Genomic DNA, 26857 nt, shown 5'->3' with positions numbered 1-26857 from the left:
TTAAGATAAGCTTGTGCCTGTTATGTTCGTGTGGGCAAATAAGCACCGGGCCCACGCGAAAGTGACCCAGAAGGGGTTAGGGACCACCGGTAACAGTGTCAGGCATCGGACTCAGACCGGACATTCTGGCAGAAGAGACAAACTGGGAACCGACTGACGACCACACACTCACCATGCATACCTGTACACATAAGCAGATGTTATAGCTATAAAAGTATGAGGTATTGGTTCGTATATTGGCCAAAATACTTAAGCCTGTAAGCCGCAATCAAGGCTGCTCGGTGTCTTGCGGGTCCCTCAGCAGGACAAACGCACAAAAAAGTGACAGAAAATAAATGTAAGAACAGACATGAACCAACAAGACACCTAACACAAAGCAAGCTGCAACGGACAAGGATGCATGACTGCTCACCCTGGACACTAAACATACACTGACAGGAGCTGGATATATATGTGAGCAAAGACTCGGGGGATTGGCTAGCAGGAGATCACCACACCCAGCCAGCACAATCATTCCACACCTGTGGACTGTGCTGCTAGGAAGCTATGTGGTACAACAGATCCCAGCAGCTCAACCTAACAGTGCCCCTTCTGAGTAGGACTATCAGTATTGTGCTGGCCAATACTGGGACCATACTCTTGTTGCACAGCTTGTTGGGCGACATGCACATTGCACACTCATCACTGCGGGTAGTTGAACAAGTCAGTGAAAGGTAGTGGTGCAGTGTCCATGAGGGTGCACAGACAAATAGGGTAGATCCCTACAGAGTGGCTTTCAACATAGATAAGGGGTTTCCCTGCCCCTCCACTTTATCAATGGCCGAACAAGGGGAGATCTAGGTCTATAACTGGACTGGCGAGCTGGTCATAGTGCCTTTGTTTGCCATATTGGGCAACAATAATATCAATCCCTCATGTTCTGGCTCAGGACTGGTCTGTGTGCATTGTGAGACAGGGGTACCCAACGTGACCTCAGAGGAAAAGTTATATACTCCGCCATTTTCCAGATTCTTTTTAACTTTTATTCAACTAAATGAACAATAAACGTAGGTGGCCACATGGCCATACAGCCATTCAAGAAGCCCATTATCTGGGTCATGTAACAAATTCTTTGGTGTGAATAAGCTGTACACAACAGTATGAACTAACGAAAGTCAATTTGTGCATAATATTTGCAAATGCTGTCTCTGGTTTAAGCTTACGCTTCAATGCAGTTTAGGGGTACTCACAAACAGGATGAACGTTTTTCAGTGAGGCTGAAGTGCTTCAGGAGGAATATTCTTCCGTTACAGCGCTGGCTTGTTTTTCTCCCTGCAACAAATGCCAAGATGGCAAGTTTATCGCTGGACCCTTCTAGGGTACTGCAGGAACACACACGCTCCCCTATCTTTCCCTCTGAAGACTGCCAACAACAGTATCTCCTCCCACCAGAAACCAGTGAGGAGGTCCAACTCTAGAGAAGACAGAGTGGCCACACTCCGAAGGACTTCACTCTACTATGTTAATTCAACAGTGCTAACAAAAACAAGCATACACTATGCAATAGTAGTCTTCTCCCTTTACAGCTGCTGTAAACCTGCAATAGACACCAAGGCAGAGTAAGCTGAGGCAGGCAGGTACCTCTCACTGACTTGCATCGACATAGTAGAATGGTCGAAAGTTGACAGTCACTTTGGGCACAATCCAGCTTTGGTAGACCTGTAACTCACAGTCCCCAGTCCTGGTCAAAGACCACTCAATTGTTTCTGTCTTTAAGCCTAGTCTAGTAACCATTAAACCTACTGTGTCTTAATAGTAATTTGCAACCATTAGGTGTATTTGCCACTGTTGTAGAGAAAAATAGTGCTCTTTTGTTTTACTGAAATTGCATAATCTGTGATTGTATTAAAAGGAAAATCCTCTAGCGAACTGTGGGTATCGGTGAAGAAGGAGATAAAAATCGACACTAAATATGACTTAATGGTGTTGTGCAGCATATGTTACTTTAGTGTCAATGCTTTTTCATATGTCCCATGAGTTGGACTAATCTGAGAAATTTCTATGAATTTTTACTCCTGATTCTAAAGACTGCAAATAGGGATCAGCCCTATTTTCATTTGCAGAAGGAAAGACTAGAAGCAATGGGATGAAACTGAAAAGGAGGAGATATAAATTAGATATTAGAAAACACTTTCTGACAGTGAGGGTGATCAATGAGTGGAACAGGTTGCCATGGGAGGTGGTGAGTTCTCCTTCAATGGAGGTCTTCATACAGAGGCTGGACAGACATCTGTCTGGGATGATTTAGCAAACCCTGCATTGATCAGGGGGTTGGATCCGATGACCCTGGAGGTCCCTTCCAACTCTACCAACTCTTCTGTGATTTTATTGTGTCTTCTTTCCCAAAATCTAGATATTATTTGTCCTTTCTTCTTTCTTACCTGGTATTGCATATTTTGTGAGGTGTCTCACCTCTTATTAGGGAGAATCAATTTTTGCTGCTAAATGGGTAGATTAGCTGAAGTAAGGATGAAAGAACCCCCATTCCCAGTTAAGCAGCAATAGGGGGATTTCACAAATCTTGCTCATGTAAGAGTTATGCTGAGGCATCAAGGTACATTTTCTCTTGGAAAGGACCTAATTCCTTTTTTATGTCTTGATTCCTGTTTCTTAATCTTGTCTAGATGTTTTATAATATTCATAAGTGACTTTTCTTCCCTAGAAATTGCTGTGAGTATGGTGGATCCAGTTGTGGATAGACATGTTTACAAAGTACATACCGCTGAAACAGTGGATGAAATTGAACTTCGTGGGGAGGACCTAAAGAAGATTATAGAAGAAAGTAAGTTATACAGTACTTTAATTCCAAGTATATTGAGGGGAAAAAAAATCAACATATAGATATAGGAAATGTTAACTTGTTATGGGTCTCATAGCAGCTGGCAGATGTCCTTTAAAGATACATGCAGTAATTGCTTGTAGGCTGTATAGAGTGACCTAGTAGCAGTCAGGTGTTTAATGTCATTATTGAGTGGTAATGTCAAGAGTTTTCATGAAAATTTACCACCATGAGGGTAGTTGGAAAAATGAATACAAGATAAACTATTCAATCTGTACTGAGGCACAATATCCTTACTGCACAATATCCTTAGGTTGTTGTCCAGTTTTGAATACCTATTTTCATATAACCTAACTACAGCATTGGTCAACTAGTTTTAGTAAGGGTCCACTTACTTGGCCAGTGATCACATGAATGTTCAAGCTGAGCACCCACAATAAGGAATTAATTTTGCTAACATTTTGCAGACTTTGAGACAATCCTTTACATAAAGACTTATCATTTCTTAGTGGGGAAAACCAGACTAGACTCCTAAATTAATTCAGACCAGAACCCTAAGCTCATTTTTGACCCCAGAGGATAAATCTAAACACCTGTTACGTTCGTTTGGGCAAGCAAACACCGGGCCCACACAAACGTGACCCAGGATACAAAAAGGGACCGACTAACGACACGCACTCGCCATGCATACCTGTACACATAAGCAGATGTTATTGCTGCAATAAAGAATGAGGTATTGGTTCATATATTGGCCAAAATACTTAAGCCCGCAAGCCGCGATCAAGGCTTCTCGTTGTCTTGCGGGTCCCTACACTAGCAAGACAACATATACCAGAGGACCCTAAGCTGCAGGGATAATTGCAGGACCCTACCTAATAAGCAAGGCGATCGCCTCGATGAAGGGGGGCCCCACGCTGGAACCCTGGTCCTGACTATCCCTCAAGGGTTAATACACGGAACCAGAACAGACCGGAACACAGAACACAAATCACACAGCAACACACTAGGGTTAGCATGCCAGACACAGAACCACATAGAACAGGACAGTCCACTCCACTCATGTCTAGCCATCTGCACAGACATACAGAGCCTGACACTGTTCACACGATACACACAAAACAGGGCTATCCAAAACTAATATCTGGCCACCTGCACAAACACTGGACTAGTCCCTGTTCACCCACATAACACATGTTCAGGCATGCAAGACCAACAAACTCAAGAGTGAAAGGAAACCAGCTTCTTCTAGCAGAGGGAGGATATTTAACTGCAACCAGACCGGTGGTGATTGGCTACCAAGAGAACACCACACCCAGACAGCTCAATCATTCCATACCTGTGGGGCTGTGCTACTAGAAACCTATATGGAACAACAGATCCCAGCTTCACAAACCTAACAACTCCATTCAGAACCCCAGAACAGACCAGCAACATTAATTCAGGACCCCAGACCAAACCATTTAGATCACCCCAGAACCTCAGAGTAGATTAAAAAAAATCTTTTATATATATGATCGGGCGAATGATTTCTCACTACGTGTAAAAGTACCCTTAACTCCTTTCCTCTCCCCTTTATAAAAAATCGTAACTCCTTTATTTATCTATCAATATACATTTATGAGGGCTTGTTTTTTTGCAGAACGAGTTATATTTTTCAATGGTACTAATTAATGTACAATATAATGTACTGAAAATATTGCTTTTTAAATTCTAAGTGGAATGAAATGAAAAAAAAAAAATGGAATTCCACCATATTTGGGTGCATCTTGTTTCTACGGTGTACATATTGCAGCAAAAATAACCCCATAATTTTATTCTATGAGTCAATACGATTACTACGATACCAAATGTATATAGTTTTTTTTGCTGTACAACTTTTTCTTTTTGAAGATACCGGTATTTGATTTTTAAAAATTATTTTCTGCTGCCATCTTCTGACAGCCATAACTTTTCTATTTTTCCGTCAACATAGTTGTGTGAGGGCTCATTTTTTGCAGGACATCTTTTAGTTTTTTACTGGCACAATTTTTGAATACATACAACTTTTTGATACCTTTTTATTGCACTTTTTCTTGGAGATGTGGTGACCAAAAGAGTGCAATTCTAGCATTCTTTGTTTTTTTTTTCTGATGACGTTCACCGAGTGGGGTAAATAATGCATTACTTTGATAGATCTGATTCTTACAGATGCAGCGATACCAAATATGTACTTTTGTTTTATTTTGGTTTTATTATTTAGATTCTAATATTATATGGCAAAAGGTTTTTTTTTAAAAAACGTTTATTGCCTTCTATTTTTTTAATAATTAGTAAAACTTTTCTAAACTTATTTTTACGCTTTTTTTTAGTCCCCATAGGGGACAAGAACTTTCGCTGCTTTGATCACTCCTGCGAACTGACAGGCATTCTATGAAGCTACACCAAGGGCATGACTTCATAGGCACTATGTAATGGCAGTCCTGAGGCCCTTCAGAAGACCCCCAGCTGCCATGACACCCGCATGGCAACCCACAATCTCATCGCGAGGGGCCATACAGAACCCCCAAACATCTGTCAGGGCATTTGAATGCTGCTGTCAGAATTGACAGGGGTGTTAAAAAGGTAACAGCTCCGATGAATGGCGTGGCTTATCAGAGCTGTTGCTGGTGGGTGTTGGCTGTAAGAAACAGTTCGCAGTTCGCTGGTCGATCACTTACAGGCAGCATAAAAAAACATTGCTGGATCACTTGCTCCTCACTGAGTGTAAACACTCCACACCCAGTGCTTAACATGGAATGTGAAGTGCTGAGCGAGAAGTCAGCGAAAATGAGCCTGTCTGAACGCTCTGCGTGAGCGCTAACAACCTAGTGGTGACGTCAGCGCTCATGCAGCAGCTGGAACAGGCTATACATCTGTTTTGTGCTCTTTTTGGATAACCTGTCCAGGTGAGCGGGTAAATACTGCAATACACATTGGGGCTTATTTACTATTCAAAATACGACAGTTTTCTGCCACAAATTGCACTAAAAAAATGGCTTACTTGATTTGTGCCATATTTAGTATGTGTCTTTTAAACAATTTTGGACAGTTTTCCTGACTTCTCAGAAAAAGGGGGCGTTGCTTAAAATTGCGCCAAAGTTTAAGCCAAATTGCACCAACTGGGTCGGATTCCGCATGTGAGAGCCCCGCAGTGGATTCTGTCTGTGAGCCTGGCTGGTGACCCTGTGTATGGCAAGTAACTGTATTGGGTATGACCGTGGAGGCGCGCAGGTGGTCATGCTCAGTACAGGTTGTTTTTGTTTGTATTTCCCGTGCCATCGCTTAGCCATGACGCGGGCACCTGTAGCCCATACGCATTGATGTAATCAATGCAGGCCGTCCCCATTGAAATAGAGCATGCTGCGATTTTACTTCAGCTCGCAGAATATGTACTTCTTACCCACAAGTGTGAAGGAAAATTCAAAAATACACGCCTTTCAATGCCCTTGTTTTTCTGTGGATCGTCCACATGAACGGCGATCGCGGAATCCACAATTCAAATCTGGTTGTGCGAGGCCAACCTTGCCAAGCCCCATTGTTCTTTAGGAGCATTGCTACACTACGGAGCACTTTTTTTTCTTTTCTAGTGGTTATTCATCACAGTGGTTCATGCTGGATGACAAATCCGGCACATTTTTAGACACTTTTGTTTAACTTTACATCACCTCTTTGTTGGCTCAGTTTATACCAGTTTTCATGCCATTTTCTGACGCAAAATGTCATTACGCCTACACCCCATTCCCACTAAGCTACTCCCTATTTTTTGACACAATCAAAAAAAGTGTTTAAAACACATGATAAATATGTTGCATGGAAGACGATTTCTTGCGCAATCTGCACTACTGGCACACTTTCCATAGTAAATCTGTTCCATTGTGTCTCAAACATAATGTACGGCCCGGTCAAAATGTGGCCCACACTCTTAGATCTTGCAGACTTAGGTAGCTGGATTGTTTTTATGTTTCTTCTCAGATGCATGTGCGTTAAAGTGTCCCTCCAATTATGGTCTCCCATCTAATGTGACATACGGGCATGGAGAGATGTTGCTGCACACTGGATGGTACAAATGGTGAGACAGTCCTATGACACCCAAAGAAGATTTTGCATGGGTCCTAGTCTAATTAAGACCAGTGCGGATGAATTTCCAGGTATCTTAAGGTTGCCATTGCAAGTGCACCACACAGCATGCAGTAGGATCTCTATATACATGATGTCAGGTATGATGGTAAAGGTAAATTCCCCTGGTGCAAGAACCGAGTCGTGACCGACTCCTAGGGTGACGTCCCATCGTGACGTTGTCTTGGCAGACTGTTTTTGCAGAGTGGTTTGCCATTGCATTCCCCAGTCATCCCCCCCCCCCCCCAGCAAGCTGGGTACTCATTTTACCGACCTCAGAAGGATGGAAGGCTCAGTCAACCTTGAGCCAGCTGCCTGAACCCGCAACCTTCAGGTACAATAGTAGACCATTATTGGAGAGGCAATTTAAAGCAAGATACATGCAAATGGGATCCCATCTGTTGACATGTTTTTTAAGGAACCTATTGTTTGTTAATGTAATGTGCAGTTACTCACATCTTTTCCATCACATCCTATTTTATCACTTCAGGTCAAACTGAAGTTGTGGTCGTGAACACATGGTCTAATTTAAACTCCTTCCAACATTTATTTGGAGACCAAAGTCACAACTTCGTTCATGGAGAAACATCTACTTCAGATGGAGGATACAAGTGAGTTTTTGGGTGTTGGATGTTTCACAACATTCTTTATTACAACATTTGTCTTTTATATGCTTACCTCATTACAAGCCTAGTCCCAAATCCATCCAGGAATGATACGAAGAGTAGAGCGAAGAAGGTGCTCTAGTGAGGACCTGAGGTTATAGTACCTGTGCAGGCATCCTGAGATTAGTGGTGGGGACAGAGTGTGGATGTACTGGTGTGCCGTTAGTATTTTGAACTAGACTCTGAGTAAGGCTGGTCTCACAAGACCGGATAGGAATTGCGGATTCCGCAAGCGTTTGATCCACTGTAATACACGGATCAATCAAATGCATTGGACTACACAATTCCACTCACATTAGGGGTTGGAATTGCGTAATCCGCTGGGGGAAAATAGTATTCAGCATGTTCTATTTTACCATGGTAACCACAACATAGAGCTCATTGTTCTCTATGCTCGCGGATATGGGCTGCGAGTATCCATGTCATTGCTAAAGGACGGCACAGGACATCTAAACAAAACAAAAAAAGGTGTATTGCGCATGACTGCCTGCGTGAGTATGCGGTCATACATAGTACATTATGCAGCCGTACACAGGGTGATATATATATATATATAAATGTGAAAATCCCTTACGGACTGACTGACCCACTCACTCGCCACTAATTCTCTAACTTCCCAGTGTTGTACAAACATGAAATTTGGCACAACCATTCTATAGATCCTAAATAGGAAAAGTAAAGGGGTCACAACTCGATTATTCAATGCTAAGTCCAAAAGTATTGGCACTTAGAGATGAGCGAGCGTACTCAGTTCAGGCGTTTTTGCACTATAGCACCGCTTTTTCCGAGTAACTGACGACTCGGATGAAAAGATTCGGGGGGCGGCGTGGTGGAGCGGGGGGTAGCAGTGGGAAACAGGGGGGAGCTCTCTCTCCCCGCCACTCCCCTCTGCAACCCTCCGCTCACCCCCGGCGCCCCCTGAATCTTTTTGTCCAAGTAGTCAGTTACTCAAAAAAAGCGGTGCTCGAGTGCAAAAACACCCGAACCAAGTACACTCGCTCGTTTCTAATTGGCACCCTTATGTAATGTACCTATTCTAATTCTCTAACTTCCCGGTATCATACAAACATAAACTTTGGCATGACAATTCTTTAGGTCCTAAGTAGGAAAAGTAAAGGGCTTACAACTTGATTATTCAAAGCTAAGTGCAAAAGTATTGGCATCCCTGTGTAATGTACCTAATCTAATTCTCTAACTTCCCGGTATTGTACAAACATGAAATTTGGCACAACCATTCTTTAGGTCCTAAGTAGGAAAAGTATAGGGGTTACAACTTGATTATTCAATGCTAAGTGCAAAAGTAAGTGCACTCCTAGGTAATGTAACTTCCTGGTGTCGTACAAGCGTGAAATTTTGCATGACCATTCTGTAGGTCCTAAATAAGAAAAGTAACGAAGATCACAACTCAATTATTCAATGCAAATTGCAAAAGTAAGTGCATGGCTATGTAATGTAACTTCCCGTTGTCGTACAAGCATGAAATTTGGCGCGAGCCTTCTTTAGGTCCTAAGTGAGGAGAGTAGGAGAGGTGGCACATTCTGCAGATGGATATCGGTACATGCAGCCTGAGGAGAATCTAACTCTCCTCTATGTGTATACATATTTTATTCCTTGGTTCCTCTAAAGTAACCTTGACTTCATAAGATTTTCCATTTGAACAACACTTAAACACCTGTATCAAATTAACTTGGGCAAAGCCAGATATATCAGCTAGCATAGCATAAAACTAACTGAATTGAACAATAAGTGTGAGGGCCCTGCCAGCAAGAGTTTACAATCTATGAGGAAAAAGAGATGACACAAGAGGTACAGGTGCTTGTTCTGTACAATGGTCCAGCCATCTTATATGAATAGGGTAGTACACATAAAGCTATGTAAGCCGGTCACCAGCCAATATCTACCTATGCACATAAGTGCATTCATATATATGAGGTGAGGGGGATGCTGTGATCAGGTTTGGACAGATAGTGTAGAAACAGGGTAGATGGGGAAGAGTTAGACTGGGGAATGTGATAGGCCTCCCTAAAAGGATGTGTTTTTAAGGAATGCTTAAAATTGTGGGTGTTGGGGATTAACCTAATTGTCTGGGGGAGTGCATTCCAAAGAACTGGTGCAGCTCAGGAAAAGTCATGGAGATTATAGTGTGAGATTTGGACTATGGCATAGGAGATGAGGGAGGAGAGTTAGGACAGTGCAGCACTGTGGGGACCTTTATGGATGAAAATAAGTTTAAATTGAATTTTATTGTGCATGACCAACCAGTTCAGTGATTGCACAGGGTGGGGACATCAGTGTGTCACGAGTGGTGGTACAATAATGCAGGAGTCAACATACATAACATAATAACACAGTATGTAAGGCTGAAAAAAAGACATAAGTCCATCCAGTTCAGCCTATTTCCTCCACAATGTTGATCTAGAGCCCTGGTGGTAAACCTATGGTACAGGTACTCTCTGCTGGCATGTGCGCCGATGGCTGCTCACCACAATAATGAGTACTGGCCTGTACAGCTCCATACATTGTGCAGTGGCCTGGATTTATATTGCAAGCTGAGTGTAAAGTCAAACTGGGACATGAACACACTGCAGAGTCTTACCAGCACGTGAACTGAAGAACTGCAAACTGGACATGAAAGCCGTGGACATGACTGAGAAACAGACATAAACATTATGCCATTCACACTCATGAACTGGCGAAACCAGACTGAACAGCAGAACTGCAGAACGAACTTCATACTCATGAACAGACACAAACCAACGGCTGATAAATGCTCAAAACATGCACCAAGCATACCCGCATGTATAAACAGATGGAATACAATACGAGGTATTAATTTGTATTTTGGCCAAGATACTTGAGCCCGCGAGCCCACTTCAACGGTCCTCGTTGTCTCGCAGGTTCCTACACTAGAGAGACAACTAACCCCAGGAAACCTGCCTGCAATGCGGGGTGATTGTTCCTATAGGGATGACCCCACGCTAGAACATAGAGACCTACCTTGTTCTAGATGATAAAGGACCCACAGCAAGACACAGTTCACACTACACGTACCAAGACTGCACAGACATGCAGGAGCATTACACTGTTCACACTGAACAAACAGAGAAAAGGCCAGCAGCCTCTAGCAGAGGAGCTAGTATATATGAGCAACAGACCTTGGGGATTGGCTGGCTGGACCAATCCATACCCAGCCAGCTCAATCAACCCCACCTATGGAGCTAAGCTGCTGGGAATCCATGTAGTACAACAGATCCCAGCAGCACACCCTAACAGAACTTCTCCCTTAAAGATGAGCCTCTGGAGATGCAGGCACCTAACACACAGGTGTATAAAACCTGGGGGATTGTCTAGCTGGAGAAATCCACCTCCAGTCAGCTCAATCAATCCCCAAATGTGAGGCTGAGCAGCTGGAAACACATGTAGTACCACAGATCCTAGCAGAAACCCTAACACTGAGTTCCATTCACTTCAATGGGACTCACTCAGCAGTACCAACCCAGGCCACTGTGCAATGTACAGACCTGTCTGCTTCTGACAACATAACAACTACAATGATACAAGAGGGCAGGCATATAAACCACATATACTCCATTCCTCACATTTATCAGTATTTAACGATAACAGGCAGTGCAGTTTTGAATGCTGGGCGAGCCCAGGGTGACGGTACCGGTGTGGTTTACCAACCCGCTGGTTTAGAATATGGCATCACTAATAGGTTGCAAGCATGCATGGTGCACTACATGCACCATGTGGTCTGACACCCTGTATTGACTTTTTTGTGTAGGGACTAACACTAAGCAGCCACCCCGTCATTATAAAGAGGGTTGTAAGTTGCTGACCCATCAGTGTCCTTATAAGTGTTACTTGCTTCTCCGTATAGAATTCTAGCTGGCTGCAAGTTTGAGGGATATCTGGCTTATATGTCTGCCCTCTTGTATCAATGTATCAGTATGTGCCCTTTCTGTGATTTTTTTGTCTGATAGTTTCCTTTCTGTAATTTTGCCAACATAACAGCCACCAGGTTGAGGGAACAGCTGATCACCAAGGGTTGGATGATCAATCATGATCATTACACACTAAATGGGAAACCACTGGGTGACAGGGTGACAAGGAGAAAGACTTGGGGAGTTTAGTTAGCTGTAAGCTTAACTGGAGCAACCAGTGTCAGGCAGCTGCTGCCAAGGCAATAGGATCATGGAGTGCATCAGAGCAGGTCATGGGGCACATGATGAGAACATTGTTCTTCCTCTTTACAAGTCACTGGTCAGACCACACATGGAATATTGTGGACAGTTTTGGGCACCGTTACTCAAGAAGAACATATCAGAGCTTGAGCGGGTACAAAGGCAGCAACTAAAGGAATAAATGCAATGGGCGGACTACAATACCCAGAGAGTTTATGAAAATTGGGGTTATTCAGTTTAGAAAAAAGACGTCTGAGGGGCGACCTAATAACTCTGTATAAATATATCAGGGGACAATACAGAGATCTCTCCCATGATCTGTTTATACCCAGAACTATGACTGTCACAAGGGGGCGCTCTCTACATCTAGAGGAAAGAAGGCTTTTATACCAATGTGGAAGGGGGTTCTTTACTTTAAGGCCACTTTCACACATCAGTTTTTTTACCGCGATTTCCAGCGCTGCGATTTTAGAGCGCTGTCTGCTGTATTTTCCACATTTAGCGCACCTCATCACCCTTTACAATGATGTGGTCCTGCCATGGAACCTGCCTCCGAAAACTAAAGTAAAATTACGTTAAAGTGTCGCGAGATAAATTGCTGCATTTTACCAAAGCATGTGTGCGAGTGGCCTTAAAGCAGTGAGACTGTGGAACTCTATGCCGGAGGACGTGGTGATGGCGAACTCACTAACAGAGTACAAGAGAGGCCTGGACGCCTTTCATGAGCGATACAATATTACATGTTATAATAATAACTTAAGAAGGGTCGGTGATCCGGCGATTATTCCGATTGCCAGACTGGAGTCAGGAAGGAATTTTTTTCCCCTAAAATGGAAAAAATTGGCTTCTACCTCATTTGGCTTTTTTTGTATTCCACTGGATCAACATTGGGGGTAAAAGGGTGAACTGGATGGTCATATGTCTTTTTTTGGCCTTCCATACTATGTTACTATGTTGTGCATAGTCAGAGGATAATTCTTGAGAGAGGTAGTGGCCTAGCTGGTGCAGCGTCTGAGGAGGGGGCCCTAGCTTAGGAGACAGCGGGGATTAGTTGTAGGCCTTATCACGGTGGCTGTACTGTCTCCCACCCAGAGGGTAGCCAGGGACATATCCAACAGGGCAGCAGGCGGGCTATTAACCCCTTAATGACATGGCCTATTTTGGCGTTGAGGACCAAGCGATTTTTGGTATTTTTCCATCTCCATTTTTCAAAAGCCATAACTTTTTTATTTTTCCGTCGACGCGGCCGTATAAAGGCTTGTTTTTTGCGTGGCGAGCTGTAGTTTTTATATCGGTGCCACTTTTGGGTACATAGACAATATCGTAAAACTTTTATTATTTTTTTATGATAACAGGGAGAGAAAACGCATCAATTCTGACATAGATTTTTTTTTTTTTTTTTACAGCGTTAATCATGCAGCATACATGACACACAAATTTTTTTCTGCGGGTCGGTACGGTTACAACAATACCAAAATTGTTATTTTTTTTTAGGTTTTTACACTTTTTTGCAATAAAAAGCCTTTTTTTTGGAAATCTTTTTTTTTCTCTATAGCTGCATTCAAAGTCCTGTAACTTTTTTATTTTTCTATGTGGGGAGCTCTATAAGAGCTTATTTTTTGCGAGACGAGCTGTAGGTTTTATTGGTACCATTTTAGGGAATGTACGGCATTTTTGATCACTTTTATTGCATTTTTTGTGAGGCAAAATGCTAAAAATTAACATTTTGCCTATGTTTTTTAGCGGGTTTTTTTACGCTTTTTGTTGTACAAAATAAAAAGTGTGTTCAACTTTTTGTACACGTCATCACGGACGCGTCAATACCCAATATGTGGGGTTTTAATTTTTTTTACCTTTTTTTATGCTAATATTAGAAAAAGCATAAAAAAGGGTTTTTTTACATTTTTTTTTACATTTTTCTCTTTTTTACATTTTTCTTTTCTTTTTTTTTCACTATTTGAGTCCCTCTGAGGGACTTTAACCACTGCCCTGATGATCGCTGGTATAAGGCATGGCAGAGCTACTGCTCTGCCATGCCTTATCGCTTATACAGCGAGCATAGGCATAGGCAATACAGGACGCCTGTGTCTGGCGTCCTGTTGCCATGGTGACAGGCCGGGCTCTCGCGATGACATCGCGAGAGCCGGCCGGAGACACAGAGGGAGCGCGATCCCTCTGTGAACTCTTTCCCTGCCGCGATCTACTTAGATCGCGGCAGGGAAGGTGTTAACAGCAGGGGGCGCATCTCCGATGCCCCCCCGCTGTTGCAGCGGGACGCCGGCTGTGACTGACAGCCGGCTCCCGCTGCGGGATAGCGCGAGGTCAGTCATGATCTTGCGCTATCCTGATGACGTACCGGTATGTCATTTTGCGCGAAGTACCAGGCTCCCATGACGTACCGGTACGTCATGGAGCGGGAAGGGGTTAAAGTATGGGTAACCGGGGACTTGGTTACCTGGTTTCTTCTGCTGGATTGTCATGGGTGACGCCTGTGTTCCTTCCTCTGCGGCGAGGCTAGGTGATAGAAAGATAGTCCACACACAGAGTAGTTGAAAACAAAGCCGGGAACTGTCGGCAATGTTGCTTTACTCCTGTAATAAACAATTTAAAAGTACATAAGTCCAATAGAGCACGGCTATAGACAGAATTAGTAGTGTGGCAGGGAGGCAGAACACAGGCTGAATATCGGGCCCACAGTCCTAGTTATCTGTGCGCCTCCGCTCCTGGAAAATCACACACTCCTTCCTCTCCGGACTCTCAACCTGTGAACACTCACATTGTCAGACGCTTCTTAATGCTGCATGGAAAACTCCTCTTGCTCACAGGGGCTTGTAGTTATCCTGAGATTTCCTGAGATCAGCTAAGTCCAAGGAGATGCATGATATCTTCGACCTCCTCCATTTCTAGTGCAAACCGACTGGCTACACTAGCTGACTCGCTTACACTGCCATTGACTGCTTATACTTTCCAGACAGAGACAGCTCATGCAAACATTAATTCTTTTAGCCCAGCACCATACATACTCCATGCACACAGAAGTTGCAGACAATACAAAGGCATAAGACAAATATAAAAGACATTCTGAAGTGGCCTATAAGTCTGGGCCACTACACCAGGACCCTCAGTGGCACCAAGACATCCTTATGCAAGAGGCTGATGGAACCCCGTAATCTGCAGCTGTTCAGGTGGGGTATGCTGCGGTAAGGGAGTAGCTTTCTTTGACTCATAGCAGTTTGGAAGGTTTGGGCAAGAACTGTCAGCATTTTTGGGCACAGCCTGACCAGCTGGAGAACGTTTACTATGGGCACCAGCAAGAGTCCGCTCATGGTGGCACAATTGTTCATCCATTCAAATGCACTTTTCACACCACCTGTGAGTGTAATGATTAAGTTGTTGTACCACAATAAATGACTGTAAGCACTAAACCTGGCAGGTCCCTGTGAGGAGAATACAATGTATTTGTTTCTACATACAGTAACATTCCCATTCCAGCAGGGCATAGCGCCAACAATCTTCTCTTTTAGCCCCCTGAGCTAGAAGTGTACCACTACTTATGATTTGCGTAAGGCTGTCCCTACATTCAGACTTTTGACACCCGACAGCTGCCGCATGACTTGAATGCAACTTTCATTCAGTTTTTCACCCTTGGGCTAATTTCACACGGGTGAGTGCAATATCAGGCTGTGAAACTCGGCCCATATCGCGCTCAGGAATGGGAGATTTCCCCACGAATGCAAGCGTTTCAGTGAAGTAGCTAAAAGCCACACCGGAGAATCGGCAAATATCTCCCATTGTTTTGAATGTGAAACATCGCATCGCACGCTATGCTATGTGTTTTCAGTCCCCATTGAATGGCCAAGGCGTTTTGAGGGAACACCCAAAATGGGAAATGCTGCATATATAAGATCTCATTCCATAGAATGGGGTTCTTATTCGTGCGTCTCGCAAAGCACAAATCTCACACGATTTCCTCAGCTGTAGGAAAGTGGTCTTAGGGCTTATTCCCACAAATGTATTTGCACACACAGCGAATAGAACCCATTTATTTCAATGGGTTCAGTCACATGTGCGTTTTTTTTGCGCGCCAATTTCGGTTGCACAGAAAAATTAATAATGCGGCACGTCTTATTTTCATGCATATTGTGCATAAAAATGGCACGTATTAAACTAATTAAACTTAGTTGCCCATTGAACTCAATGGGAGAATACTTGCGTGCGCTAATACGCAGGGTATGTGCGTGCAAAAAATACAGTAAAATACACACAAAAACGCAACACCATTGTGCCCATTGTGCAAATACACAGTGCAATTGCGCGTGTAAATACACTTTCGCCCGTGTGAAGCCGGCCTAAGTCTTTCTCATTAATATGCTTGTAGAGTGGCAATCACATAGAAATCCTATGCATGCTGCATATGCATACAGCTTACGTTATTCCTATGGACTGCATGCCTATTGCTATCTGTGCTATTGGGGTGCAAAAATGTTTACATTTCAAATGTGTTTTCTGGGATGCAATAAAGGGCTGAGTTGAGATTTAACATAAAAAAATATAGTTGCTGCAATATACATTTCTAACATTAGAGGGCACCAGACCTCCACACTTCAACATTAATGCTAGAACGGGTGACAAATGAAATTGCAAAAGAGCAACTCCATAGTATACTGGGATATAAAGGCTATGGGAGATATAACATTTTTCTGTATAATTTGTATGAACTGAGAAGACTTTGAGTGTTTTATTGATCTGCGTAGTCAATATTGCACTTGAGGGGACTTCCTGTTGTTGCAGCATTGTAGTAAAAGTGTACATCATGTTCTCACAAAGACTCCACTTCAGTATTTTATCATCTAACATTGCAACAACAATAAGAAAACCCCATTCAATGACATAGCTAAACATGAAATGTCATCTTCAGAAGTAGATCAAGTGTTTATATTATTAACTATGATATCCTTTATGTACTACCTTCCCGGCTCTTCTATAGTCTTGTGACTTTATTGAACACCTAATCTACAATGCATTCAAAAATTCTTCAGACCTTTTCACTTTTTTTTTTACATTTTGTTATATTGTGGCTTTGTGCAAATAAAAAAAAATCTAGTTTTCTCCATCATTCCGCACTCACTATCCGATAATGACAAAGTGACAACGGAATGTTAGAAATCTTTGTAAATTAAAAAAAAAATTAAAAACTAATATTTTGCATCAGCATACGTTTTCAGACATTTGGTATGACACTTGAAATTTAGCTCTGGGCGTCTCCCATTTCTCTTGATCATCTTTGAGAGGTTTCTATACCTTGATTGGAGTCCCTTGGGGTAAATTCAGTTGAATGGACATAATTGTAAAAGACTCCCCTGCCTATATAAGGTCTCAAAGCTCACAAGGCAGATCAGAGCCAAAACCAAGCCGTGAGGAGGAAAGAACTACATGTAGAGCTCAGAGACAGGATTGTGTGGAGGCACAGATCTGGAAAAGGTTACAGACAAATTTCTGTTGCACTAAAAGTTCCTAAGAGTACAACGGCCTCCATCATTCTTAAATGGAAGAAGTTTGGAACAACCAGGACCCTTCCTAGAGCTGCTGACCCACTAAACTAAGTAATCATAGAGTAAGCCCTTGGTAAGAGTGGTGAGCAAAAACCCAATTGCCACTCCAAAGATCCTGTGTGCAGTTGGGAGAAACTTCCAGAGGGGCAACCATCACTGCAGCACTCCACCAATCTGGGCTTTATGGCAGAGAGGCCAGAGGGAAGCCCCTTCTGAGTAAAAATCACATGAAAGCCCAACTGGACGTCTCCCATTTCTCTTGATCATCTTTGAGAGGTTTCTATACCTTGATTGGAATCCCTTGGGGTAAATTCAGTGGATTGGACATAATTGTAAAAGACTCCCCTGTCTATATAAGGTCTCAAAGCTCACAAGGCAGATCAGAGCCAAAACCAAGCCGTGAGGAGGAAAGAACTACATGTAGAGCTCAAAGACAGGATTGTGTGGAGGCACAGATCTGGAAAAGGTTACAGATAAATTTCTGCTGTACTAAAAATTCCCAAGAGTACAATGGCCTCCAATATTCTTAAATGGAAGAAGTTTGGAGCTGCTGACCCACTAAACTAAGTAATCACAGAGTAAGCCCTTGGTAAGAGTGGTGATCAAAAACCCAATGGTCACTCCAAAGATCCTGTGTGCAGTTGGGAGAAACTTCCAGAGGGAAGCACTCCACCAATCTGGGCTTTATGGCAGAGGCCAGAGGGAAGCCTCTTCTGAGTTAAAGACACATGAAAGCCCAACTGGAACTTGCCAAAAAGCAACTAAAGGACTCTGACTGTGAGAAGCAAGATTCTCTGGTCTGATGAAACCAAGTGTGAGCTTTTTGTCCTCAATTCTAAGCATTATGTCTGGAGGAAAACAGTCCCTGCTCTCCACCTGCCCAATACCATCCCTACAGTGAGGCATGGTGGTGGCAGGATAGTGTTGTAGGGTGTTTTTCAGCAGCTGGGACAGGGAGACTGGTCAGGGTGGATGAAAAGCTGGATGGAGTAAAGTGCAGAGCTATTCTTAATGAAAACCTGATTTAGGGCACAAGGAACCTCCAACTGGACAGAAGATTTACCTTCCAATAAGACAATAACCCTAAGCACACAGGCAAGACAGCACAGGTTTGGTTAGGGACAACTCTGTGAATGTCCTTGAGTGGCCTAGCCAGTGCAGCATCGGAGGAGCAGGCCCTCAGCCGAGGAGACAGCATGGTAGAGAAATATCTTTGTCACAGGGCCCTACTGTCTACTCACTACGGGTGGCTAGGAACCCGACCTCATTACTACTGGGGGAGATCACAATTAGTAACCGAGGTTACCTTAAAGGGGTTGTCCCGCGATAGCAAGTGGGGTTATACACTTCTGTATGGCCATATTAATGCACTTTGTAATATACATCGTGCATTAAATATGAGCCATACAGAAGTTATACACTTACCTCCTCCGGCATGCGCAGAAGACCTGTGCGGCGCGAGCACACCAGAGCGGCTCCTTCAGTGCAAGCGCGTCTAATTCAGGGAGAAGACGGCTTTGGTCGGCGCCATGGAGACGGGGACGCCAGCACCGGAGGGGGTAAGTGTATAACTTCTGTATGGCCAATATTTAATGCACGATGTATATTACAAAGTGCATTAATATGGCCATACAGAAGTGCTTAACCCCACTTGCTATCGCGGGACAACCCCTTTAAGTCCTGTTTGTCACTGTGATGCCTCACCAGGATAGAATAAAGTAGTCTACACACAGAGAGTATTTTCTGAACGAGAACTGGGAACGTTCGGTCCTGTCTGTTTACTTAAACTCTTCGGGCAGTAACAATAAACACTTCTTGCACACAACAATTTGAATAGTGTTGAAACAGTGAGGGTTCCTGGGGCATTATGCATCCACAGTCCTAGTTATCTGCAAGATTTTTACTCCCAGTTAAACTCTCTCTCTCTCTACTGCCAAACACTCACTTTTCCTTGCACACTTGTGGTTTCTCTCTGTCTCCGGTTTCATGCGGTTCTTGCGCTGTACTCCCATGTGGTTCTGGCATGTCCGGACTTTCATACTCTCTCGGAGTAGAAGAAGGGTTCTTGGTATGGCTGGGCTCTGGCATCAGCAGCAGACCATCTCTCTGCTTCCTCCATATCTCCCCTCTCAACTCCTCTCCCTTCTTTCTCCAACTCACTTCTCTTCTTTCTCACTCTCTTCTTCTTACTTTAGACACCTCTCACTCAACTCATCACATCACGTGGACACAGACCAATAGACAGTTGGATACATTTTCCAGACAACACAGACATTAACCCTTTCATGCCTGCAAACTCCAATACACATGAATCTGATGCATTCCACATTTAAGGCAGTAATACAAGACAAACATAAGGCATGTATTCTGAGGTGCTGGAGGGGACCCCAAACTCTGGGCCACTACACCAGACTTGAATTCAATCGAACATCGAGACCTGAAGATAGCTGTCCACAGACGTCCTCCATCCAACCTGACAGAGCTTGAGAGGATCTGCAGAGAAATATGGTAGAAATCCCTAAATTCAGGTGTACAAACCTGGTGGCATCATACCCAAGAAGACTGGAGGCTATAATCACTACCAAAGGTGCTTTAACTACTAAGTACTGAGTACAGGGTGTGATTACTTATGTCAATGCGAAATGTTAGTTTTTAGTTTTTAAGGTTTCTAACTTCCTGTTTTCATCGTGTGCAGAATGAAAGGGAAAAGCTTTAACTTTTTTTTAATTTGCACAAAGCCACAACAAAACAAAATGTAAAAACAAGTGAAAGGGTCTGAATACTTTCTAAATGCATTTAAACTGTTCCTTCTATCTTTATACAAATACGGTAAAAAAGGTGGCATAGCTCACCCCATTAACAAAAAAAGAAAAAAAAACCCTCACACAGCTCCATCAACAAAAAAATAAAAAAGTAGTAATGGGTTTGCAAAATATGGCCACAAAAAGCTATTTTTTTCCTATCACTTTTTGTTCCACGAGGTGAGCAAAAAACAGCAATTCTGGCATTATTTTTATTTACAGAATTCACTGTGAGGGCAAAATGTGATATTCTACTATTGTAGACATTTTACAGATGTGGCAATGCCAATTATGTCACTTTTTAAAGATCTTTTAATATAATCAATATGACAAAGGTTTTGCTCAGCTTTTAATCTTTGTTTTTTAAAAATATTTTTGAATTTTTTTTTTATTAAGGGGAACCTGTCACCTGCCTTAAGCACCATAAACTAACCTATAGTGCTGCTATGATAGGTGACAGGGATCGGTGTGATGTATTTTGTATACTCATACTCCCCTAATTCCTTGTTCCCTCGGCACCCGTCTGTGATGTCTGCACTCCGGCTGAAAATCAGATTGTTTTTAGAGTCCTGTTTGCGCCTGAACCTGTAAAAGTCTATGGGAGAGCTAGTGCATGGACTTTAATGGCAGGCACTGTGAGAACCAGGAAGCGGATGAGTATTAAAAATACACCATAAGTTAGTTTAGGGTGCTTTAGGCAGGTGACAGCTTCCCTTTAAACTTTTAGTTTTACTACTTTTTTCTTTTCAGAGGAATTGAACATGCAATTGCTTGTATAATACACTGCAATACCTCTGTATTGCAGTGCTGTAAGCATTATGCAAATGGAGTACTAAAATGACAGACCTGTGAACCTTTATTACATCCCTGGCATCTACGACAACTCCTCAGCTTCTATGTTCGCATTGCACAACGGCTTATGGGGTAATGAAGGAAGACTCCCGTCAGTCTAACTACTTAGATGCCGTGGTCACTATTGAACATGGCTGGGATTAGAGTTATCTCCAATCCTGGCTATTGCAGGTGGATGGCAGCTGTATAATGCAGCCCTTTTATGCATCATAACGTGTGACTACTGTTTAGCTAATCATGTGTTAAATACTGTAGGGGATCTCACTTAAATGATTGCATCATTCCCTGAGTGATTCTTCTATAAGCATAGTAAGTAGTAAGAAAGAGGTTTGCAAATCTTTATGCATGAAAGAAAAAAAAAAAATCACCCTTGGATTGTATAGGCGAATCTATGTTGACTAATAGCGGCCATCTTTGGTGCCACATCAATAGTCAATAGTTCATAGTACAATCCATCCTTGTATGTATCTATAATTTATGTTTTGTCTCCATGTCTCGCTTTAGGCATGTGGGCACTTATCTTGGATCCTCTGTGATATCTTCAACTGTATTAGTCGGGAAGAAAGAACTAAGCACATCTGTGCAGTATTACTTGTGGCACAATGAGATACATGTGAGTATTACAAGTCAAGCACTTTATGCCATACAAACCCTATTAGTAAGGGTAAGTTATATAAAGTGATACATGATATGGCTTTTAATGTGGTTGTTCCCCTTATGATTATTTCACTGCAGGAAGCAGACAGCTCCATATATTGTGCGGTGGCCCAGTTTGGTACTGCATGCTGAGTCCTATTGAAGTGAATGGGACTCAGCCTGTTATACTAACCGGGACCACTGTGCAATGTGCGGAGCTGTCTGCTACCTGCAGTGAAATGGCTAGAAGTGGGACAACTTCTTTAAAGTATATGGACACCTTAGCATCACACGTATATGAGCTTGTTGGATATCCCATTCCAAAACAGTGGGTATCAATATGGAGTTCAACCCCCTTTGTGCACTATAGCATCCTCCACTATTCTGGGAAGACTTTCCTCAAGATTTTTTTGTGTGGTCATGGGAATTTGTGCCCGTTCAGTCAAAAGAACATTTGTGGGGTCAGGCACTGATTTTGGACTAGAAGGTCTGACTCACGAATGACATTTGATTTAATCTTTAAGGGGTTTTCCAGTTCTAAATTATTGATGGCCTATCCTCATGATAGGCCATCAAGAGTAGATCAGTTGTTTGCAAGGCCAATGTGTTTATGCACTGAGCTGATGTGTGCAAGAAGCAGACAGCTCTATTCCAATTGCAGTGCCCAGGCTTGGTATTACAGGCCATGTTACTATTCATTTCAGTGGGAATGTGGTCTGTAACACGAGGAAAGACTAGACACAATGAAACTGAAAAGGAGACACAAATTAGATATTAGAAAAAACATTCTGACAGTGAGGGTGATCAATGAGTGGAACAGGTTACCACAGGAGGTGGTGAGTTCTCCGTCAATGGAAGTGTTCAAACAAAGGCTGGACAAATATCTCTCTGAGATGATTTAGTGTATCCTGCACTGAGCAGGGGGTTGGACCAGATGACCCTGGAGGTCCATTCCATTCTATGAACACCAAGCCTGGCCACTGAAGTGGGAACGGAGCTGTCTCCTTCCTGCAAAAATCAGCGCAACGCATGAGCACACCAGCGCAGAGAACAGCTTATCAGAGGAGATCCCAGGTGCTGGACCCCAGCTGATCTACGATTGGTGGGTGATCCTGAGGATAGACTATCAATAGTTTACAACTGGACAACCCATTTAAAGGAGTTTAATAGGGTTGAGGGCAGGGTTCTGTGTATCCACTCAAGTTCATTCACATGAAATGCATCATCCCACCAGGTGTTTATTGGCCTTGCTTTGTGGAACAGGAAAGAGCCTTCCTAAAAGTATTACCACACAGTTGAAAGTATACAATTGTCTAAAACAGCCCCAGACTATTATCCCTCCTCCACTACATGTTACAGTAGGCATTATGCATTCCAGTAGATGATGTTCTCTGAGCACTTCTCAAACCCCAATTCATCCATTCATTTCCCAATAGTGAACCATAATTCATCATTTTATAGAACTCATTTCCATTACTGCTTCAGAGTCCAATGGTAGCATGCTTTACACCACTCCAGCCAACACTTGGCTTAGTACATGGTGATCTGGGGTTCACTTGAGCTGCTTGAGCATGGAAATCCCTTTCAGAGGCTGTTGGGCACTTTGCAGTGAGTGGTGTAGCACAGGATAGGCTACTTTTATGTGCCACATGCTGCAGCACTCAGGGTCCCAGTCCGAGTTTGCTCGATTTACTGACTTACTGTGGCATAGCTGTTACTCCTAGATGCTTTCACTTCACAATAACAATACTTAAAGTTGATCAGGAAAGTTAAAAAGTTTCAATAACTGACCTGTGAAAAAGTCGGAACCCTAGAACAGCCCCATGTTTAAAGTCACTCAACTCTTGAGTACAACCAATACTACTACTGATGTCTATCCATGCAGATTACGTGGTTGTGAACTTCATTTTATGCCCCTGTTTTATAATGCGTTTCAATGGATTCCCTAAACCCAATAGTTAGGAGGGTTGTCCACATACATTAGGCCGCATAGTATATCCTTATATTGGTCGGAGCTCTATTTTTCTGTTACAGGGCTCCAAATCCACATAGCTATAGAGTTACCATAAATGATAAACTACCCCAAAGTAATGGCAGACGTTTAAGAGTATACTACAACACAATGGTGACATGCGGTAAGCTTCTAATCTCCCCCTAGTGGTGGCAGGAACCCCATATCAAATAGCACCAACTACTATAAACATACAGTATAGTATTAAGAAATCCATTAGTGCGGATCAAAATTGCCTTAAGAATGTTTGTGTTTCATGTGCAGTATATCTGATCAATAAACTGTAAATGTTGCCACCAGGATTTCATAAACTCATAAGTATATTGCTAAATTGCTTTTCCATATTTTTTAATTACATTTACAATAACCACAATGATTATTTTCTTTAGAATTCAATATTATATTGACTAATTATTGCTTGTTACAATGTTTGATAGGATGCATCAGACAAGCTCAGAACCAATCCTGTCTGTGTGTTTTGGGATTTCAGCATCAGGTGAGTATTGTATCAGAATGTTACAATACAAAGTGCTTCCATCTGTGTTGGTGGTATTTGGGAAATAGCATTAAAGGGGCACTAGCTTTTCAGACAACTTATGCACATCTACTGGCTTAGCCTCATCATTTCTCTAATATACTTGCACTAAAAATGTGGTTGCTTTACCACTGTAAATCATGTTTGAAGTGGTTGCCACTAGGGGTCTTCCTTCTAGCTTTTCTGCAATCCACTCTCTGTTGTTAGGCACAGAGCTTCTGTAGGAACAAGGACACATGTACATTTCCATAATAAGAGAGGGAGAGGCTGTCTTCATAGGTGGATCCCATGAATTCACAAGCTGCAGTCTGACAGATCTGTATGCAATTTGATAACAATCTCCACAATCTCTGCCTTTCCTGCAATGTGTGGATGTTTGTCTGTGTGTATAATTACATACATATTATAGTGGGTTTACTAACCATTTGGCCAGAATATCACTAAATGCATGATCGTCCTAGGAAAGCAAAGGGTAGTTAGGAAGATACTGCCTCCCTGCTGAATAGACCAGAGACAATGCAATATAACATGGAAAGTAAGGGCAAGGAATTCAAGACAGTAAACTACTGGCAGAATGTGAGTCTTACTACACACCCTCCCTGAAAGAGGATTGCAAACAGCAGAACAGTGAGAGATAGCAGAGCACTAAAGCTTGACTATATCCGGTGGTCCCATTGAAGTGAATGCAGTGAAGATGGATAAGTTTAAATGCACCTTCCCTAATACTTGGTTGCACAACCTCTGGCAATAATGACAGCCTCCAAATGTTATTTGTAGCCATCTATGAGCTTCTTGCACCCATCTGCTGGTAGTTTCTTTCACTGCAAGTCTCTCAAACTCTTGAATGTTTGCAGGGTCCCTTTTCCCAATCGCTTATTTCATCTCTTGCCTAGGATTTTCATTTGGATTGAGATCAGGACTCATGGGGTGTGTCATGGGCTTGTCACACATTAGACCGGCTCCTGCCAGGCATACTAACTCGGCTACATCTAACAATACCTCACCTCAGATACATACCAACACATGTACATCACTGTACCCATTACACATCATTTTGTCATATATGCATGCTCTACTCTCCCTCTCTCACTTTAAAACTTAATAAAAATCCCTTAAAAGAGATCAGGACTCATCAATGATTAGTTTAAAACAGTCCCTGTTTACTTCTTACCCATTCTTGGGTCAATGATTTTTTAAATTAAATTTACATTTTAGACAGATACGTTAATGGATAAATAAGAGTTAGGATTTATTTAAGAGTGGGGAGGAAAAACCAAAAAGGAAAAAAGGGGCTAATCACCACATTCAACAGTATATATGGAAGAATGTCAAGTGGGGTACCACAAGGCTCTGTCCTAGGCCCAGTGTTGTTCAACATTTTCATAAATGATCTGAAGAAGGGAATTGATGGAAAACTGATCAAATTTACCAAAGACACAATGCTAGCAGGGATAGCTAACACTAGAGAAGAGAGAGTATTCAAAAAGATCTAAAAAAGCTTGAACAGTGGGCAGCGACTAACAGAATGGTATTTAACAAGGAGAAATGCAAAGTCCTACATTTGGACAAGAAAAATGAAAAAAGCACATACAGAATGTGAGGAATTGGGCTAAGCAGCACATGTGAAAAAGACTTGGATATACTAATAGATCATAGACTGAACATGAGTCAACAGTATGATGCAGCAGCCACGCAGCCAATGTGATGCAGCCAAAAAGGCAAACACAATTCTGGGATGTATTAAGAGAAGCACAGAGTCTAGATCAGGGGTGTCAAACTCATTTTCACCGAGGGCCACATCAGGCTTATGGGGACCTTCAAAGGGCCGATTGTAAGACAGTACAGTAAGGGTCCGTTCACACCAGCGTATTTGCGTACATAATATGCAGTGAATAGAAACCATTGATCTCAGTAATTTCATTCATATGATGCATATTTTCACACAGCATGACCTACTACGCACCCCAATAGGCCATTGAAGTGAATACGTGGCGAATGCACAGGAAACCGATGTATTCACTGCATATTTGCGCACCATTTCAGTGGGCCATCTGCGTTCTTTTCTGCATGCCCAAATACGTAAGCATAAGCGGTTTTTGATTGCGCAAATACATAGCGTATTTGTGCGACCGAAATGCAATTACACCTGTGTGAACGAGCCCTAATAGTGACCCTTATAGTGGTCGCAGTAGTCATAGTGACCCCTATAGTGGTCGCAGTAGTCATAGTGACCCCTATAGTGGTCGCAGTAGTCATAGTGACCCCTATAGTGGTCGCAGTAGTCATAGTGACCCCTATAGTGGTCGCAGTAGTCATAGTGACCCCTATAGTGGTCGCAGTAGTCATAGTGACCCCTATAGTGGTCGCAGTAGTCATAGTGACCCCTATAGTGGTCGCAGTAGTCATAGTGACCCCTATAGTGGTCGCAGTAGTCATAGTGACCCCTATAGTGGTCGCAGTAATAATAGTGACTCTCATAGTGGCCCCAGTAAAAATATTGCCCCCCACAGTGGTCCAATTAGTAATAGCGATCCCCACAGTGGCCCCAGTAGTAACAGGGTACCCCACAGTAATATTAACCTCCTCCCACCAGCAATATTAACCCCTTCCCCCCGCACCAATATTAACCCCCTCCCAGCAACAGTATTAACCCCCACCCACCCGCCCAG

At 42.7% G+C, this 26857-nt stretch overlaps 1 protein-coding gene across 1 annotated transcript in view; it reads left to right on the top strand.

Annotated features, from left to right (window-relative positions):
* Positions 1-26857, top strand: part of ADGRD2 (adhesion G protein-coupled receptor D2) — a 248331-nt gene that overhangs the window by 36508 nt on the left and 184966 nt on the right. Inside the window, exons 9-12 of the mRNA XM_066582034.1 lie at positions 2702-2821; positions 7443-7563; positions 21511-21619; positions 24091-24149. Of these exons, the coding sequence (XP_066438131.1) occupies positions 2702-2821; positions 7443-7563; positions 21511-21619; positions 24091-24149 (409 nt within the window). The remainder of the gene's footprint in view (positions 1-2701; positions 2822-7442; positions 7564-21510; positions 21620-24090; positions 24150-26857) is intronic.

The sequence above is a fragment of the Eleutherodactylus coqui genome, chromosome 10 (genome assembly GCF_035609145.1).
Source record: "Eleutherodactylus coqui strain aEleCoq1 chromosome 10, aEleCoq1.hap1, whole genome shotgun sequence".
Classification (NCBI taxonomy): domain Eukaryota; kingdom Metazoa; phylum Chordata; class Amphibia; order Anura; family Eleutherodactylidae; genus Eleutherodactylus; species Eleutherodactylus coqui.
The sequence above is the reverse complement of the archived record's forward strand: the minus strand, read 5'-3'. Positions and strand labels throughout refer to the sequence as shown.